This window comes from Myripristis murdjan, chromosome 22 (assembly GCF_902150065.1).
Source record: "Myripristis murdjan chromosome 22, fMyrMur1.1, whole genome shotgun sequence".
In the NCBI taxonomy this organism is placed as follows: domain Eukaryota; kingdom Metazoa; phylum Chordata; class Actinopteri; order Holocentriformes; family Holocentridae; genus Myripristis; species Myripristis murdjan.
Window position 1 is genome coordinate 18,957,056 of NC_044001.1, and position 19,205 is coordinate 18,976,260.

The following is a 19,205-nucleotide window of genomic DNA, read 5'->3' on the forward strand; positions in this document are numbered from 1 at the left end:
TCAATGACTGTTCATTGCTGCAGGTGGGCAACACTGAACATGACCATTAACAGGGATTCTACAGCAGCCATTTGGTTACCAGGGTGCTTACAAAAACCATCCTGTGACTTGTCGTCCAAGAGCTGTGAGGAGAGTAAGTGCTGTGTTTGGTGTCACGTGCTCACCTTATTACTCTTGTTAGGAGACATGTGGCCAGTCTGCTCCGGCTGCTGGAGTCGAGGCATCACTGCCTTGGAGACTGCGGGGTCTGAAGCAAGCAAGGACATATGGCTAATTAAGCCTGTGCAGCAGTGATAGCTTATTAGGAGTCCGAGCTTAGTCATATTGTTAAGTCGATTCACTAACACCAAGACCAAAGTCCATTTAGCTCCTACCTGAACTGGTTTTGTCCCCCAGTCTGTTGGATGCTTCCCCGTCTCCTGTCCTGACCCATCCGACACCAGAGCCAGTACCGGTGGCGGCTTTGATTCCATTAACGCCCTCACCCACTACCTGCCGCTCAGATGACACTGGTGAGTGGCGATTGTTGTTATTAAACCTGGAGGAAAATTGGAGAGGATGACTTTGTAGCGCCAAGTAAAGCACTCAGCAGACAATGGTTCAAATCTTAGGGTTAGGTTAGGGTTAGGGTTAGGGTCTGTTTACATGGTCGTGAAGAACAGGTGACCTTACCCATCAGGCATGGACTTCTGTCTCCAGTGGTTGGAGCCCATAGTGCTGCTTTCTGTGTAGGGGAGACTGGAGGGGGAGTTTGCGTTGTGCAGTGAACGTCCCATCACAATGGAACAGGCCAGAGCGTAGTTGTCATTTCCTGGGGAATATCTGCTGGTAATGCATAAGGATGACAACATAAAGACAGACACAGTGTAGGTGGACACACCGCATCTATGAATTCAGGGTGTCTATAACTTTCATGACTTTTTAATATCTTTTAATGGAAGCTGGAATGAAGCATGAGTATGCCTCCAACACCAAGAGTGAAAATGTAAGCAACTATAAACTCATGGGGACTTAAGTCTACAAGGCTGAGATGATTTCTTACACCACCAAGAAAGAGGCAGAGATGTTTTTTAACCTTTTGGGGTTGAGGGGTCGTCCATCGCTGGACACACTGCGAGGGATGGCAGCAGCATTTCGGTCAGTGAAGTCTGAAGGTGGGGCCTTGATCAGAGTTCCCCCCGAACCACCAGTGCGTGTCTGGGGACTGGATGAAGTGCGTGGCCATTTGGTGTTGTTGTTGCCGGTGCGAAAGGGGAACTTGAATTCGTAGGGCATGCCCTCCTTGTGGTTCTTGTAGTCGACTAGTGGCATGTGGTAGATTTCCGAACACCCTCTGTCGGCACATGAAGCAATCACAGTCAGAGACATTATGCTTACAGCCTCTTGTGAGCCACAAGCAGCTGCAGAATCAGCAAATGTTAATCTTTTATGTTTGTTAGACAGATTTGTGCTGTAAAAGTAAATGAGACTGACCTATCAGGAAAACAATCTCCCTAGCACATGTACAGTACGTCCTCTCTACTCTACCTGCGAGGTGTCGAGTCTTCATGCGGGGGAATGATGACCACTTTGACCGTGACAGAGGTTCGGAGCAGGTCGATCATCTGCTCGTGGGACAGCGAGGCCACAGCCACCTTGCAGATTTCTACTAGTCGGCTGCCTTGCCTGAGTCCAGCTTGCCATGCGTAGCCATAGGGCTCCACCTCTGCCACAATGCCCTCAAAGTTGACATGGAATCCTAGCTGGCCAAGGGCGTTCCGGCGCAGGGTCATCTCTGTGGTCTGACTGCCCTTGGTCAACAGCTGGAGGATAGATCCGTGGAGAGGAGGAGGTTCAAAAATCAGAAGAATATGCAAAATTAAAGAGACATTTACGAATAGTTTCTAACCAATCCCTCTGAGCCTTTTGCAGGTGAAGTAATGCACTGCCCTGCACCCAAGCACATCTCTTAAAATAAATCTCATCTGACCCTTGTAGCAACCTCACACAAGCTGAAACATGATCTATTCATCGCAACCTATGAATACAAAAACCCCTAATTTGGATGCTTAAAGACACTTCCTGATAATTGGCTGGCATCACACACCCTGTCTAGCCCTTCCTATACCTGTGTGAAGTTGACTGAGAAGTAAATAGTGGTTAGTGCAGGCCTGGAGCAAACCACAACAGCAACAGTGCCAGATATCAGGCTACAGCTCTGTTGCATGTCAGGATGCCCACATCAAAAGCCATGGCAAGAAATATCACAATCATGCAGTCATGCTGTACAAAGGAAGACACGTGCCAGTACCAGCAGCAGGTAGTGGTAACTCTTCATTTTGATTATCATCAGCAAATGGAGATACACTGTCAGAGGAATAATCCAAATATCTTCCACAAAACTGCCTCACCTGCATATTTTCAAAACCTCAGTAATGACATCATGTCACCAAATTACTATGCATTATGCTTAGCATGACTTATAATCATATAGTTATAACACAAGAGTTGTGGCTTCAATGGACAGTGTAATTAGAGGCTACGCCCTTATGTTGCTATCATAACATCCACAATATGATTTCATACCACTGTTGTCATGGACAGTGGACATCACATGTACCTAACACTCTCTACCATAGGAATGAAAGCCACTGACACCACCAAAACATCACTACATACTTTTCTCTTCTGTAATTGTTCTATGGTCACATTTAAGGCTATGACCTTTGCATTCTTCATGACTGACTTCTTGTAATTTTGGTAGTTTTGGGAAGAATGTGAGATAAATGACGACCACACTTCATTACAAGCTATTTGTCAGTGATGAGGTGTTTGGCACAGGCTGACCTGTGATAACTGCAGTAGATGATGTGTGTGTTAATGATATGTATTGTCAGGACGTCACAGAGAGCAGCCGTGCCCCACTAACCTCCAGTCTTTTGACCACCTCTCCAAAATCCTCTGTGTTGTTGTTGATGGAGCGCAGTGACACACTCTCACCACGCTCGTAGTAGATCTTCATTGAGGCGGGGCTCCCAGATGACCAACCAATCACATCACGTGTGGCACAGTTGAACACGACCGCCTTGGCCTCCTGGTCTAGTAAGATAATGAAGTCATTGGAAATGGCCAAGAGGCATTCGCGCTCGGCTCCAGCCACCTGGTCTTCGGCGTGGACCTGCCAGGTCACCGCCCCCAAGCTCCGCAGCTCCGCCCCGCTGTAGGGACGCACCTTTTCCCGTCGTTTGTGGGCCAGAGAAATGAAGGGGAACTTCCCGGTCGGCTCTACTGGGGTGCTGGTCACGTGACGCTCTGCGAGGTCCCGTAGGTACTCCTGTCGTGTGCGGGTTGCCATGGCTCCAAACTTGTCTGACTTGTGGGCGGCGTTCTCAGCGTTGATGACTTTGGCCAACAGGAAGTCCCTGAAGACAGTGGATTTGGGGAATGTCACGCCCTTGGGAATGGGGGGACCGAAGGAGGGCACGTCCTGGGAACGGGTGACAGCCACACTGCAGAGAAAGAGAAGTGTATGGAAGAGGGGTACAAGGTCAATGATACGCTGACACCATAATCCATACTCGGAAAACTATAGTCAGGCTGCTGACAACACACCCTTGTAAGTCTTTGTGTTAACATGTTTTACCAGCGACAGAGAAAAATCAGCTTGGCGGGATTCACAACAAGGACAAACATATGGTCTCATAAAAAGAGTAGTGGAAGTATCTTTGCATAGTTTCCCCTGAGGTATTGTAGCCTTTGACCCGCTTCAATTGTGAGAATAAAGGAGGGCGGCTGATTTCCTGTGGGCAGGGCTCTCCTCTTGTTACCCTCTGGCTCTCCTATTCCAATCCAACACAATGGTCGTCCTAGAGTTGGATTTCTATTAATAAGTAAACAGGTAGATTATGCTGCCTCATACCTATTGTTCATAATGAACTGGGCTCACTTTATAGCTTTGCAATTCAGCTTTTACGGAAATTTTGATTATCTTACAAACTGAATAATACACATTTGGATCACGTGCATCTGGTGGCCTGTTAATGCCAACTCTCTCAGTCTGCATGATCCTTAAGGGAACTGATAAAGCAAAGAGGAGCAAGAATTCCATACTCATTAACAGCAAGTTTAGCATATACAGAGGCCTTGTGAGTATGGTGAGATTGAAACCTGGGCTTGAGTAGACTGATGTGACAGTCCTGACAAGTCTCCATCCAGCCCATTAAGCAGATAACACAGACATTGCCTGCAGCAGTAATGTTGCAACCCATGCCTGACTACACCCAGTGTATAAATAATATACATCCAATCACAGCTGACAAGCCAGCTACCAGCGCACACACACTGGCGCTCTCTGCTTCACTGTGCTATAGCTAGAACTAGCAAGCAAGACACAGCCTACTTTTCCTAAACAAAGCTCCAGTTATGCAATCTCGGCTTGCTGGCCCTATGTGACTTTGAGGCAGTGGTTGAAAGCAGCAGATTAGCACCCAGCTGGCCCCAGGCCACTTACTCCTTTAATGCTCCGGTCTGGCTCAATATGACCTGGGCATTATCCAAATCGGAGCGGCAGGCAACGACAGGCTATTAATAACTAGATGACTCAACAAATCATAACCTATACTTTAATACAGATTAGAGTAGTGACGCTATTCAGAAAGCAGAGGATCAGGGACACAAGATATAAAGACAGTCCCAGCTATCGCCAGAGAAATCACACCATGTCACTGACTGTGTGTAAATGGAATTCAAGCTAGCCTGTAATTGCCATTTGAGCTTGCATGCATGTGAATGGTGTGTGTGTGTGTCCAGCTGAACTCTATGGACACAAACTCATCAGCACAAATATATCAACTTCACACTCTGCACAAGTTTCACATGCTGTTAAACAACACACACTACACACACACACACACACACACACACACACACACACACACACACACACACACACACACACACACACACACACACACAACTCACCTGTTAACTTCACCAAATAGTGTGTATGCTCCTCAAATTATAACTAAGCAAAATATCCTGAATTGTTGTCACAGTGGTGGTAGTGTTAAATGAAGCTGCTGTACCGATACTAACTTGACTGTCTTGCTGTCAATCCAACGGCACGAAATACACCACCACTAAATACTGAGAGGCGGATGTTTGTGGCTGTTTAACGGCCTTCCTATTCTCTCATCCATCCATCATTTTCTTCTCAATCATCACTGAGAAACCATCCGGCAGCGGACTCGACACAAACGGTCTTCCATGTAACAGTCGGGACAGGAGGCTTGATGTATGGTGGCTAGATCCACACAATGAGTACAATCCAATCCAAAGGCTGGGTGGGGTGGTTAGGTTGTCTTCATGGCTCCAGTGTCCCACTCCTCTCTATGTCATCCAGAAGGAAAACCAGGAGAACCAGCATTTCTCCCTTCCCCCTTTTTTCGCTCTCTTCTATGAGAACATTCCAGGACTCCAAATCAAAGATGCCCCCCTTCAGGAACAAAAAAAAAAAAAGTCAGTCGATGGGACAGGTGGGCTGGGCAGAAAAAAGGGGCCGGGAAGAGGAAAGGAGGGGAGGAGGGCTCAAAATAAATTAGCCCAACTTTGACGCGGGTGTGAGCTGAGAGAAGGCTGGTCTGACCCGTCCGTTCCTGAAGAGGACTCTGTGAGCTCTGAGGGACTCTGCTCTCAAAAATCCTTCCCACTCACACTCACATGTCCGGATGAACGGAGCCCTTGATGTGCGTGGCTCTAACTCCTTCAGAAAGCTCCAGCTCTTGCTGCCCAAAGGCAAAGTGGCAGGCAGGGGGAGGGGGGCACTGTATTATGAGTGTGTGTGAGGGGTGAGCTTTTGAGTGAGTTATTGTACGTGCGCAAGGGAAAGAGAGGGTATGTGTGTGTCTGTGGGTGTACGTGTAACTGAATATGAGAGACAGAAAGGAAGAGAAAGAGAGTAAATATGTGTACATAATAAGTATGCACATGAAAGACAGAGAAATACATAAAATGGAGAGTGCAGCATGTGAGCATGTGCACTTGAGTGATTGTCTGTGTGTGGTGGGGTAGCGATGCGTAAGTGTGAATGTCACAGAGCTGCGCCGCGATCATCATGAGGCCAAGAATCAGCCAGCAGAGGAAGAGGAGCAGGACTTCCATCAGCCAGACAGCCGCTGCAGGGCCAATCTCTCTTGGTCGACCATAATCAAACAAATTTATACTTACACCATCAAAGACACGAGCGCACGCAAGGCAGTGGTCACGCAACAGGCTTTTACGTGCTTCTGAGAGCCATGCCTCCCAGTCAATGCTTTTGTCTTAATGCTAGCTACCTGCACCAGAAGAAACGCCACCGGTAGGCACTCAGGATGGCGTGGAGCTTTTGAGGTCACCGTGAAAAGGGCCAAATTCTGAACGCCGAAGCCAGAAGCTCAGAAATGCCAGTGTGTTAGGTCAGTTTGCCTACTTTATTGTAATGAGTCTCCTAGGTCTCTAGATGTAGCCATATATATTCATGACTGATGTGCTAACCTTAACCTTGGTGCCAGTCTTGCAGTATCATAGTATAACACTTTTCTAGAATCTCAAATTTTTTCTTTCTTTCTTTCTTCCCTTCTTCCTGTCTAACTTTTTTTTTTGTTTGTTTCTTTCCGTGTATACATGGGAAGATAAAAATTGCCGTGGATAACCTATGAATAATCCATTATTCACATTCATAACAAGGAGCTGGCCAGTACATCCACACAGCAGCAGTTCCACTGGTTAAAAATATCTTGCTCAAAAGCACCGTGACAGTAGATGTTGAGAAAGGGGAAAGAGTTTCCCCAGTGATTTCAGAGGTTATTTGAATTGGTGGCTTTATGATAACAAGCCTATAGCTTTCTGACCTTTAAGGAACAAACTCTCTGACGTTATAAAACCTCAATTTTCTTTGGTTTGCTCTCGAGTCCAGTTCTACTCTTTGATCTCTCCTGGTCAAATAAAAAAAAAGACCCACCTATAGCACGTGCTGTCAGAGCAGGGGTTGTGCACTCGGACGATGATGAAGACATGCTGGAAGTGGGAGCGGATGGCCTTGGGGGTGAAGGGGTGGGCGCCAGGCTCCTGGAACACGATGGTCACTATGTCGTTGCCTATGTGGCGCTTCCTCAGCAACTGGTCAAAGAAGAAACATTCATTAATGAGGAGGAATGGGACTTCAATCTGACATCTGAGCCTGCCGCAACACATTGTGCATTCCATTTGATGATGCACTCCGAAGCCAAAAGAGCAAACCAAAAGAAAGCAAAGCCTTCTTTATCATGGCAGCGAGAGAGGACTCAAATCTGATAGCAGAGCCATAAATCATACAATGCATTCCTCTTAATGACACACCTTCACTCTCATGTTCTCTTTGAATCACCTCTTCCCAAGTAAATGATGTCATGGTGGGTTTTTTTCCATTTTCTGATGTGCTACTAATGATACTCCAACAAGGCGGGTCTCTTAATCTTTACTCTACCTGTTGTTTGTTGTTGGGCGTGTAAGGCAGCAGCGTCGACACATGGAACATGATCTCGTAGTCCTTGTATGTCGTGTACAAGGAGTAAAGGCCTGTGGAATCCGCTGGAGGAAAAAGAGCAATACAAAGTTGAGCCATTGTATTATGACTGCCATAAATCTCCATCAGCTCTATGCTTTCTGTGTAAGACAGACTGCAATATCACCTTAGCCAAAACAACTACAGGACATTGTGCTGTGGATCAATGTCAGCCTGGAGAAGATAGCTGTCAAAGGCAGTGCAAGAACATACAGTTTTACTCATGTATCCTGTAAGTGGAGCCCTTTGCATTTTGTTTGATACAGAAGTCCAGAACAATGGACGCAGTGTTTGAGCAAAAAAAAAAAAAAAACATTTGCACTTTGATCAAAGTTTCAGGACAGGATAGGAAGCACACAAAGAGAGGCAGAGAAAGATCAAAATGAAAGAGTGACACAAGGACAGAGCAGGAGAGAGAGAGAGAGGGAGAGAGAGGGCAAATGAGGTGAAGTGAAAGGAAATATTTGACCAAAAAGAGATAAAGGAGCAAAGTCCAAGTACTGTACAGCACAGTGGAATACAAGGACTGGGGAAACCAAACTGAAAGCAAGTTAGCAGCTGTGCTGATAAGACAACGCCTTCCCAGCATTACTGAAACAATTTCAGGATTACTAGTGCTAAAACTCGAGATCTTGAGCTACCGAGGAGAATATGCAGTAATACAATTTGATATGTGAGCAGAGCAAAGTCAAGTGTGGGAGAGAGTTAGAGAATGAGAGAGTGAGAGAAAGAGAGAAAGAAATAAAACATAAAGAAGAGATCACAAACTGTGCTGTGTCATATTCAAGTGTGTTAATGAGTTATTACTTTTGGTGTCCAGCTGGGCCCGGTACTTGGTGAAGCCCTTGAGCCGGACCTTGTCCCCCAGCAGGTGGAGGAACTCTTCCAGGGCCGGGCCGGCTGTCTCGTTGTTGTACATCTCCTCCTCGGTGCTCTGGCCTGCTCGGCAGTACATCACCCCCACCTTAACCTGGAAACTCAGCTGGGGACCGGCGAAGAGTAAAACGCATAAATGTTTCAATAATTAAAGGATAACTCAAGTCATTTTCAACCAGTGCCTTATGTTCCTACTTTCTGCAATTATGAAGAGTGATTGTGTTGAAAATTTCATCTGTTACTTCACTTTCAAGCTTTTATGCTGCTTGGTCACTGATGCCAAACACACACACAGACACACACACACACAGGTCTAAAGAGATAATCTCCAATAGTTGAATCTCCAAAATGCAGTTAAAACACATCCTTTCAAAACAACATACACACTGCAGTGGGACTCTGACAACTAATCTCCCATCTTCCATTGCCTGAAATTTGCATGTGTTATTGCATATTACTTTAACGAGCATGTACATATTTATCAGAGGCTCTATGTCAGAAGCCCTAAATTTGAAAATATAAGTGGGAATTTTTGGTAACCTGCTTACAACCCCACATCATACATTGCAAATACTGGTGGTCCACACCATGAAAAATCCCAGTTATTAGTTATATTCACACTGAAACAACCAACCACATTCACAAAATGCAAGAAATGTCTGCTGTAGTTTTTTAAATTCATACATGCAATTGATTTTGGATGTGGCTGAGCACCAGCAAGCGACTAACAAGGAAGTGTATGAGCAATGCTGAGAAACTATCAAATTACCCATTATAACTGAAATGTCACCACACATTTTCCAGCTGCAACTATTTAAAGATATAAGTTACGGCAGAGAGAGCACTTTTGTATTGATTGACGTCTTTTAATTGCTTTTTTGGATTCATCTTTTGGGGTTTGCTTTGGCCCCATGTGAGTATTTGACTGCACCACTCCTGTTGACCTGGAAGTATGAAAGCTCTGCTGAAATGTATGTCATTTTGAAGGAAAAAAAAAAACTGTCATGATAATAAAAACTAGGCAATTAAGGTCCAGTTTGATAGTGGAATTATCCTTTCACTTCAAACCTGAACACAATTTATATCCAAAGAGCACAAAACCACCAAAACCATGTCTTTGGCATACACATAAACAAATTGATGATGACAACTGAACATCACTGTTCAAAATTCCTTCTGTTTGAAGTACAGAGGATTTAGCAACTAATCAGCACTTGTATAGAATGTATACCCACCAAATTAAAATTATTTGCATCTACGCCAGATGACTGTCAATTATCAGGCTTTCTAACCAGCACTTAGATATGCATTCATATGATTCTGTGCTTTAACACTAGAGATTTTTGGTATTTTGGAAAGTTATGTTTTATCCTCCTACCCCTTGTTCATCCAGTTTCATCAGCTGCTCGGTGACCTTGGGCGTGTTGAGGGCCAATCTGAGGCAGGGCACATCTAGCTCAGGCAGAACGTACTCCAGTACCTCTTTAATGGGCAACCCCCGGGTAGTACCATGCTTAGAGGTGGAGGGCACTGCATCCTCAAGGACAGAGCCTCGAAGAGTGGTCAGCTGGATGGAAGCACAGGCGGAGGGAGAAGAGTGAAAAAGTGGAGTGCAAGAAGAGACGGAATGCACCTCAGGAATCTTTGATGTGCTTTGAACTTTCTTTCAGAGACGGGACATCCTGATAGCTGGCAAAACATGCCTGCCCAGACACCAAGATATAAATAAATAAAAAGATACCAGCCACTGCGGGTTTTTAGAGTAATTCCATCCTCTGTTTTTGCCCCTAAAGAAGCTGACATAAAACAACAAGACAGTTATGATTCAAGTCTTGGCCCAGGGTAAATAGAAAGTGGAACTGAGGAAGGAGGGGTGGGTGGGCTTGACCAAGCTTTCTGTGTACACAGAGTCTGCATTGTGCTGGGCTGAGGGAGTGAACTCAATCACTCGGCTATCATAAGCAGCTGGAATGGACACACACTTTCTCTCCTGCAAGCCTCGGGCGGGGCTATGACAATGGGACTGTGTTCTCCATGTTTGGGGGGGAGTGGGGTGGTGGGGTCTTAAGGTATTTTAGTCTGGAGTGTGGGGATTTAATCACACACCTGCCCCACTTCAATTCAAGAGGAAAAAATCTTACAACAAACAACCTGAGGTTCCTTACCGCCCTGCCTAGGAATGTATGTCCATATAATAAATCCCAAGGCTGAGAATCAAAACATAAAATCCTAAACCAAACACAAAAGACCTGAGACTAAAACTGCACAAAAATATGACAACTATTTTCACTGAAACAGAGAAGTTAAGTTCTCCACCAAGTGTTTTGAGATTGTGCAGCACTGACAGGCCTTGGAGGCTGGAGGATGAGTGCACTTCCTGAAGTTTCTTCACACAGTGCTGATGTAGTAAGACAGCTGAATAGCCTGAGGACTGGTTGCATAATGAGGAACAAGAACTGAGACTGGTTTCATCTCTAGCTGGTCTTCCCAGTATGAAGCAGGCATAGAAGTAACTGAGCTGCGCACACCTTCGTTTTGACAGGTTTCAATACAGGTCTACAAGAGATTTGTTTCATACAAGGTAGGGTCAGGGATTGTTAAATGGCCCCCAGTGTCCTTTTAGGAATACACAACACAGACATTTTGAAACACTATTAAAATAAATATTGCTGTTGTAAAAGGCCACTAAAAATATTTTGTTAACCTCTTCTATTAAAAAAAAGAAGAAAAAAAAAAAACAATAGTCAGGTTAAGATTTCTGAGTGGAAAAATAATGGGGTGCATCTTGCTGTGCTGTGGGCAGACAGATCCCACAGAAGTCAGGTGATCTCAGGTGGTGCAGAGCTTGGTGTGTCAGTAGGACACTATAGCTGACCTCACTAGTTCTGAAGATGAGGCGGTAGTTATACTGCTGGCCATGCTCCTTGTCCTCCTCCAGCTTCTCTCTGCGCAAGCTCACTGCCACCGGACCAAGTGCCTCATCCATCCCAAAGTAGTTCCAGTGCTCTGAGGCGGGGGAAGTGGCAGAAACAGACACAATTAGAAAACATCTGTTGGGGGATATTTAACATTACTGCTTTTAACAACACACATTTATATGCTAATGAGTAAATGTAACAAAAGCATTTAAATGCATCTCACCCCTAAGGTAGAAGAACTTCCTGTAGTAGTAGGCTCCCAGGTCCACATGCTCCACAATGTATTGCTTGCCCTTTTCACTGAGTGTGCTGGGACCTTCCTTTGGTCCCTCAAGCACTGCTACCCCAGCATTGGTGCAGTGAGGGCTAACAGAAGTTTCATACAAGTTTCCCTCCCCACTCAGATTCCCTGAGCCACTGTTACCCGCTCCACCACCCATCAGCCCATGGGGCCCTGCCCCACCTGCTCCCAATCTACGCCGTCCAGTGCCATCTGCACCAATCTCGTTGCGGAAGCAGGGGCAGCTTAGCAGCATCTCGTTGCTCTGCTCATCCCCTGCTTCCAGTCCGGGGCTGTCCCTGGCGCTGAGCTCTTCCTGGCTGCCACCAGGGGAGCTATAGGGCAGGCTGTTGGTGGAGGACAGGGTGGAGGTGGTCGAGGCTGCAGCCGCAGCAGATGCTCCTGTGGTGGTGTTCTTCCTCTTACTTGCAGTCTGTCGCAATTGGATGATCTCATTGAGGTCAAACACCATGCTCTGAACATCATAGTGGGCAAAGCCTTTCTGACACACCCAGGGCTTCAGAGGGGGACACATCTCCTCTGACCGACTGTCCTCTATATCAGACCCTGCCCTGGGGGAATCCGACTCCCCACGCACATTCCGAAGTTTCCGGAAAATTGACTCACCCCCTGTCTCAGATTTAGTGCGTCTCTTGTGAGGCTTCTCTCGGTCCTTGGCTTTAGGAGTCTGTGTCTCTGTGACATCCTCCTGAAGGTCAATGGTGGCCTGCTTGGCCCCCACATTAAGCAGGTCCTCCAGCTTCTCTGGAGCAGGGCTACGCTGGTCAGCCTTCTCCCCTTGGTAGCCTTTCAGCATGTCAAAGAAACTCTGTCCAGATGCTCCATGCTGGTCTATTGAGGAAGTGCTACCATACTCGCGGTGGAGAGGGGACCACTTGGCCCCTGGTGGTGGCCCCCAGTCCTCTCCACTGTCCCCACTGCCCTCCAGCTCGCTGATGGTCATGTCACTGTTGCTGCGCTGACGAATGCGTCTCTGGCGTGGGTTCCTGTGTGCAGGGCCTCGGTAGTCTCCTGGGGCCAGGTAACGGGTATCAGGGCTATAGTTGTTGGCCTGAGCCTGGGTTCGGTTTTTTAAAGTGTTGTGGATGTTACGCAGCATAGACGAGTCCTGAGGGCTAATTAAATGGCCTAACTTAACATGACTCTGTACAACAGAGGGCACACCCTGTACTACAGGGCTGTCGGGCTCCATAGCTGGATGCCACAAGGCCCCTCCAGCATCTTTCCTGGGGGGCCAATCAGCCACCCGTGCCCGTACCCCCATTTTCGGCACTCCTGTGCCTGGAGGGGGGTGGACATTGTCTGTGCGGGCTGGCACAGCCCCCCCATTCACTATGCGGAGGTGGCGTGTGTAGAACTCATCGGTGGCGGGGATGGAACCCCCAACGGTGCGCTCCATGGGTGGGCGCTTCAGGCTGGTCATGACACCAGTGCCAAAGGCTAAAGGCACTTAGCAGGTGGGCATGGATGCCTCAGCGGTGGGATACCGTTGTGGAACTTCATGGGCAAGTTGATTCTTTGGATGAATCAATGCACAGGAGGAACACGTGACGGGACAGGCCCACCTCTTCTGCACTCATGCCAGCATACTGCTTCTTTGACTGTGTCTGCTACACCATTTGGCACTCTCTTCAATCCAAATTCAAAATCCTGGGGAAAAAACAGAGAGGGAAAAGAGTAAATGTAAGCATACTAACAAACTCATCCAAGTCCTGAGTCATACAACTTTCTCTGACAGCAAGGAAACCAAGCTGGACAGCAGCTCTTAAATAATAAAGCTATTGAAATAAGAACCTTAGTCTTGCAGAACCGGGCTACTTTACACTTAATTGGCTGTGATCAGTGTCCTGTTACCCCCTGCTGCCTTGACATGATGGAAAGCACAATGCTTAGTCCAATTACAAACTCTCTCTTTCATTCATAGAGGTAAGTAAACACATTTTTTCTCTATATATAATCATCTGACTATTCTGCAACTTTCTCCTACTGTTAAAAAGCTTCTATCTATTACCCTTCTCCCTCATTGCATGTTACCTTAAAATCCAAATAGTTTGATTATCATCATAGGGCATTTAGTATAAGCTCTATCTGTTGTAACATAACAGGGATCTCATTTGTAACCCTTCCAGATACATGTTAAGTAAAGAATTAAGATGTTTTAGCTCATTTTAGAACAGGATATCTGTTCATATATCTAGGATATCTTTACAGATGTGCAGATGTTTCCTTACTTCAAAAAGTGAGAGGGTATATCTGGATTCCACAAACCTGCCTGCAGAAAAGAATTTTGATATGAGGTTTTTTCCGCCTCAGACAGCTTTTAACAAGGCAGTGAAGTCACTGACATGTTCAGTTTCAGATAAGGGGGAGGGCCTACTTTTCAAACCAATTTCATAAGCATAAGCATCTAGGCGAAATATGAAAGCTCAGCCAAATTCAAAATGAGTAACTTATTGTTGTTTTTTTTTCTTCTTTAAAATCTGAACAAATTTATACATTTGCCCTTATCAGTTGAATCCTCCAATGAAAACTGTAAAGTGGATTATGCTGGAAATTTAATAAACCTATTCGGAACTAATGTAATAACCGAGCCTCCATCTGCGCTAGAACAAAATCATAAGGTTTGAATCTATCAATAAAGTCTCAACATCTTCAGCTGGCAGAGCTCTAGACTTTCCTCTTTCACTGCTGCTAGGCTTGTGACTTGTCTGATGTCTCCTCATGTGCGACTGGGTAGCCAGCATTGGTGAATCATAATGATGAGGTGCAGTTTTTTGGATCAAACATTTCAAGCTGAACATCAAAAAAACAACAGCAATGGGGAAAAAAAAGAATCCCAAGCTGCACATCAAAAAGCAGGGGGGCTCTTTGAAAGTCGTCTGAGAAGTGGGTGATGTTCCTCTGCCTGGCAGATTGGGCCAATTTGGCAGCGAGACACTAGGAGAGATTAAGTCTCCTCTCTCAGTCAGCCCTGCCTGGCTGTGGCTGTGATCACATTAGCCACTGGCAATCAGCGCGCTGTGACGGGCCTACAGCATAGCCACCTTCACACAGCATCCCAACATCAGTGTCAACTTCACGGTAACTCACACACACATACACTACTCGGTAGAAAGGAGAAATTCACATGAACGATGATTGATTTACTCTTATGCTACTACATTACACTGTACAAAGAAATTCTGTGCCTGACACAGTAAATTCATCAATTTCATGTTTGCCAAGAGGGATTATAAAAAAAAAAAAAAAAAAAAAAAATTAAATTAAATTAATAAAAGGCATGTGAACAGATGCCAACAGGGGTCGAAACAGCTAAGAAAGCAGCGCATAGCAACCTGTGGCCAACAATATAAGCACAACGGCACAGATTGCTGAGATGGGTCAAATGTTCCCTAGACACAATGGAGCTGGTTTGATAATACAAATAAATGAATGAATAAATAAATGGACTGCATTTCTATCGTGCTTTTTTTAGTCTGCCAACCACTCAAGGCACTTTACAGTGTCTGCCTCACATTCACCCATACACACACACGCACGCACACACGCACGCACACACACTGATGGCAGAGGCTACTATTTAAAGCTGGGGGTGTGGAAAGAAGGGGACATTGGGGGAAGGAAAAACAGAGGAAAAGGAGAGAAAAAAGAAGAACATGGGAGAGTGGAGGAGGAAATGAGGAGCCTTTATGGTCCAGCTGTATGTCTGACCTTACTTGATGACATTTTTTTTTTTTTTTTTTTTTTTTTTTTTTTTTGAGCCATGATTGAATAAATTGCCCAAAATATACATTTTTCCCATTTTCAGCGAGGGGAGTGTGGAATCAAAGGTCCCCGGTTCGATTCCCAACTGGATCAAAACTAATGTAACCAAAATACGTATTCAGGTGTCATAGGCTATTGGTCAAATATCACTGGAAAAAAAACAAAAAAAACAAAAAATACAAAGTCTGACAAACCCTGTCAGACTGTATTCTGTTAGCTTTATTACTTGTAATTTGTAATAAGTCAGGCGTTGTTGTGACTTATTTTTTCCTCCTTAGAGCTTAGCTTTGAAATAAAAATTATACTTTAATCAGAATTGCATTAAAAAGTTCAGACTGAAATAGTGAAGGACTACAATCTGTTTATTACAGTGTGTGACACCCTTACCAAAACTTTATAAACTATGTGTAACAATTATATTATTATTATTATTATTATTATTGTTGTTGTTGTTGTTGTTGTTGTTGTTGTCTTTTTTTAATCAAATGACTTGTTTTCTTGTTTGAGTGTTTGAGATTGAGAGAATTTAAACTGAATAGAACAGATAAAAGTATTACAGTTGAGGCACATCACAAATAGGCTATATTATCAATTAAAAAACTAACTATTAAAAGTCAAGCAATAAGCAACAATAGTAATAGTAATAGTAGTAATAATCTAAAAAATATATTCAAGTTGCATCTGAGGGTTCCTGTTATTATCAAGTAGAAAGTATCAGCTGCCTCCAACAGACACGACAGGATACTTTGAACTTCCATAAACGATAAGAAGCATGCAGAGTAAAAAAGCGTTCAGCTGTGGGAGCCTGATGGTCAATAATAATATCAATTTACAAGTCACGAATACAGAGTAAATACAAGGACTGTGCACTCAGTAGTTATTCAGGTTGCAGGATCTCTGAGGCGAAGCATCCCTGATGTGCTCTGACATCAAACCTTTAAACCTATATTTTCTAACAGTCCGAAGTCTTGGAAAAAAAAAGGCAGAACAAAAGCTTGCTGAGAGCCTAACAGCTGTCAATCACATAACCAACAATGTGTCATTAAAACAAAGTGTCATTAACTTTTTTAAAGAAAATACGGCACTAATTTTGCTTTAATTGCATATAACTTTTTGGAGCCACAGATGACTGAAGAGGGCTCAACAGGTAAAAGTTACACAGAGACTCATAACCAACTTTGATAGTCAGGGAAGTTTAGATTACATGGAGTTTAATAATAAATAATCTGAATAATATCATTTAAGAGGAAAATATATCACATAATGACCTCAAATGGAATGAATTTGCCCTTCCCAAATGAAATTTTGTCTGCTAATAATATTGGGTGGAATAGCCCTTTGATAACAGGGCTCCAGCCTGCCATTCCACTCTCATGCCTCCATGAAAATATTAGCAGTTCATGGCCAAATAAACACTCACACTGACAATTTGCTTTGGCTGGAATGATAATTTTCTTTCAAAGCATGTTTGTCCAGTTAAAGGAAATTATGCTAATGAGAAAAAGCCAAAGCATGGCGAGCGCAAACCAGAATATGTCTGCGGGACGTGCAACTGTCCTTTGGGAAACATTTTAAATTGTGAAACACCTCTCTGGTTGAAGGGCTGGGAAACAACAGCATTGATTTCTAAGGCTAGTCCATCTCAACATAATATTATTCCGCGAAATGCATCGACTCAGTCAAAACAGTTTATTCTGACTACATGCTTTACACTTTATCAGATCACTTGAGTTTGCCCTCAACTGTAAACAGCTGATTTGAAAATTTTCAGTGTGAAGAAATTCATTTAGAAAGATCAAATATGAGTAACTGCTGCCCCTTTGACCTTCCATCTGTTACACAACCAAAGCTCCTCACTATGAGCTCCTCTGATGAATGATGAGGCATGAGAGTGGAAGCTGGAGTGCTGTTTGCTGTCCATAGTCCAGTTCAGATTAAAAAAAAAAAAAAAAATCAGCTTGAGTGATCAAAGAGAGTAAGTAACATATACTCATCTGTGTCCTACTAACCCAACTTAACCTGGCATTACGTACGGAGTGAAAATGTGCACATATGTATACTAAACCCACATATATTCACACAAATATACATCTACACTTAATACTTACACATATGCTCTCAATCTGTGTGTCACTGTGTGTGTGTGTGTGTGTATCCATGAGAGAGAAGCTGAGGAAAAACAAAATATACTCAAAATAAATGCCAGCCCCCTTCCCACCCTCCGTCCATCCTCAGTGCAGTGAAGTGTGTGTTTTTTTTTCGTCTTTTTTTTTTTTTTAACAGGTCTGTGGGACATGTCAAGACAGCTTGAGCCTGTTGACTAAGTGAGGTTAACTTCCTGTAATTGGGGCTCTGACCTCCCAGCTGCTCCAGAGGGCCCGTGGAGAAATGAGCAAGGCAGTGCCACAGATACAGACGGATGACGGGCGATATCATGGCATGCCTCTGAGGAGACACAATTTGTTGGTATGATTATAGGGGCGAGTCCAGGCACAGAGGATTGTGCTCCGCTACTGTAAAATGCCCCTATGAGGGCTCAGTCTGTGTGTTACAAGTGACTGAGTCAGACAGGGGGCCTTCCGAGACCTTGTAATAAAACACGATGCACGCACACATACCAACATCTAAGCCATAGCAACCGTAGCAGTTAAGCTGACTGAGCATTGAAATTAATCAGACACAAGTTCAAAACCTGACTCACGGCGCTTTAAACCTGACACACGAAAATGAGAGAGGAAGCCAAGCAAACTGAGCCCAAGAGCACGGACAAGCCCTGAGTCACCTTCTTAGGGCACAGTTTGGATTGTTAGTGGCTCTCAAAGGGCCCATTTCCACTGAATTTCAGTGGAAATGGGCCCTTTGAGAGCTGTTTCAGTGAAACAGTACCAAAACCTCTGGAACTTCTCTGACACAAAAAAAAAGCTCAGGAACTTTTGTTGAACAAGAGCGCAGTTCCAGTTCCTTTCGATTTTTTGATCCCTGCTGAAGCAAGTGACGGTGAAATCTGGTAGCTATCGTGTTTAAATTAATGCTGAAGAATTTTTTGTTTGCTTTCGAGAGTTTGAAGAAGCCGGTGGAGAAAAAAGCGGCACCATGGAGCAACGACAAAGACAGAGCTCTTATTGTCGTTTGGTCTGAGGATGAGATACAACGGGAGCTTGAGGGAACAAAAAAAAACAGAGAGGGTGTCTAGGAAAATACTGCTGTGTTTGAAAGAACTGGGTTATGGGTGTGATCCTGAACAATGTTAAGTAAAAATAAAGAAACTGAAGCCTGTCTGTAAAAAAAAAAAAAACAAACAAAACAAAGCATCACAGTAACAGATGTTAGTCACCTTTTCCTGTGAACACGACACTGATGTTTACCCTGAAGTTAGACTAGTTGAAACACAAATGATGACTAGAACCAGATCCATTTGGGTTAGTTCTTGTTTCTTGTGCAGTGGAAAAGGGCCCAAAACAAGAGTCTCCAACAATTAGCCACTCTTAAAATTAAGAGTAATTTGCCATTAGCTGAGCTGGCTTGGCCATGTCGCATACCAGAGAGAAAGGACAAAAGGCTGGAGGTGTGGGGTTTAAGTCCCCTCGGCCTGGTTCCCCAGACAGAAAGGGACTGAAGTTTCTCAGTAGACCGGGCAAGTGTTTCCAAAGCCCTAACAAAGGGGCTGAGAGACTGCCCTACAAGCTTGTAATTACTGTGGGGATGAAAAGGGCTGAGGGGCTGTTTGGATGACACCACTGGCTTTTAAATAGGCATCCCTCCGTTTATCCCACTGGCTCTCCCTGTC

General features: G+C 44.5%; 1 protein-coding gene across 2 annotated transcripts in view; it reads right to left on the reverse strand.

Annotated features, from left to right (window-relative positions):
- Nucleotides 1–19,205, reverse strand: part of LOC115380696 (signal-induced proliferation-associated 1-like protein 1) — a 45,770-nt gene that overhangs the window by 9,932 nt on the left and 16,633 nt on the right. The window contains exons 2-13 of one of the 2 annotated variants that reach the window (XM_030081858.1): nt 11,576–13,303; nt 11,310–11,440; nt 9,813–10,001; nt 8,366–8,540; nt 7,481–7,584; nt 6,977–7,134; nt 2,909–3,488; nt 1,528–1,802; nt 1,076–1,333; nt 673–822; nt 375–538; nt 165–247 (exon numbers count right to left, since the gene is read on the reverse strand). In XM_030081858.1, coding sequence (XP_029937718.1) covers nt 165–247; nt 375–538; nt 673–822; nt 1,076–1,333; nt 1,528–1,802; nt 2,909–3,488; nt 6,977–7,134; nt 7,481–7,584; nt 8,366–8,540; nt 9,813–10,001; nt 11,310–11,440; nt 11,576–13,076 — 3,768 coding nt within the window. In that variant the 5' untranslated portion in view covers nt 13,077–13,303. Of the gene's footprint in view, nt 1–164; nt 248–374; nt 539–672; nt 826–1,075; nt 1,334–1,527; nt 1,803–2,908; nt 3,489–6,976; nt 7,135–7,480; nt 7,585–8,365; nt 8,541–9,812; nt 10,002–11,309; nt 11,441–11,575; nt 13,304–19,205 lie in introns of both variants that reach the window. The other variant, XM_030081857.1, reaches the window with a different exon arrangement.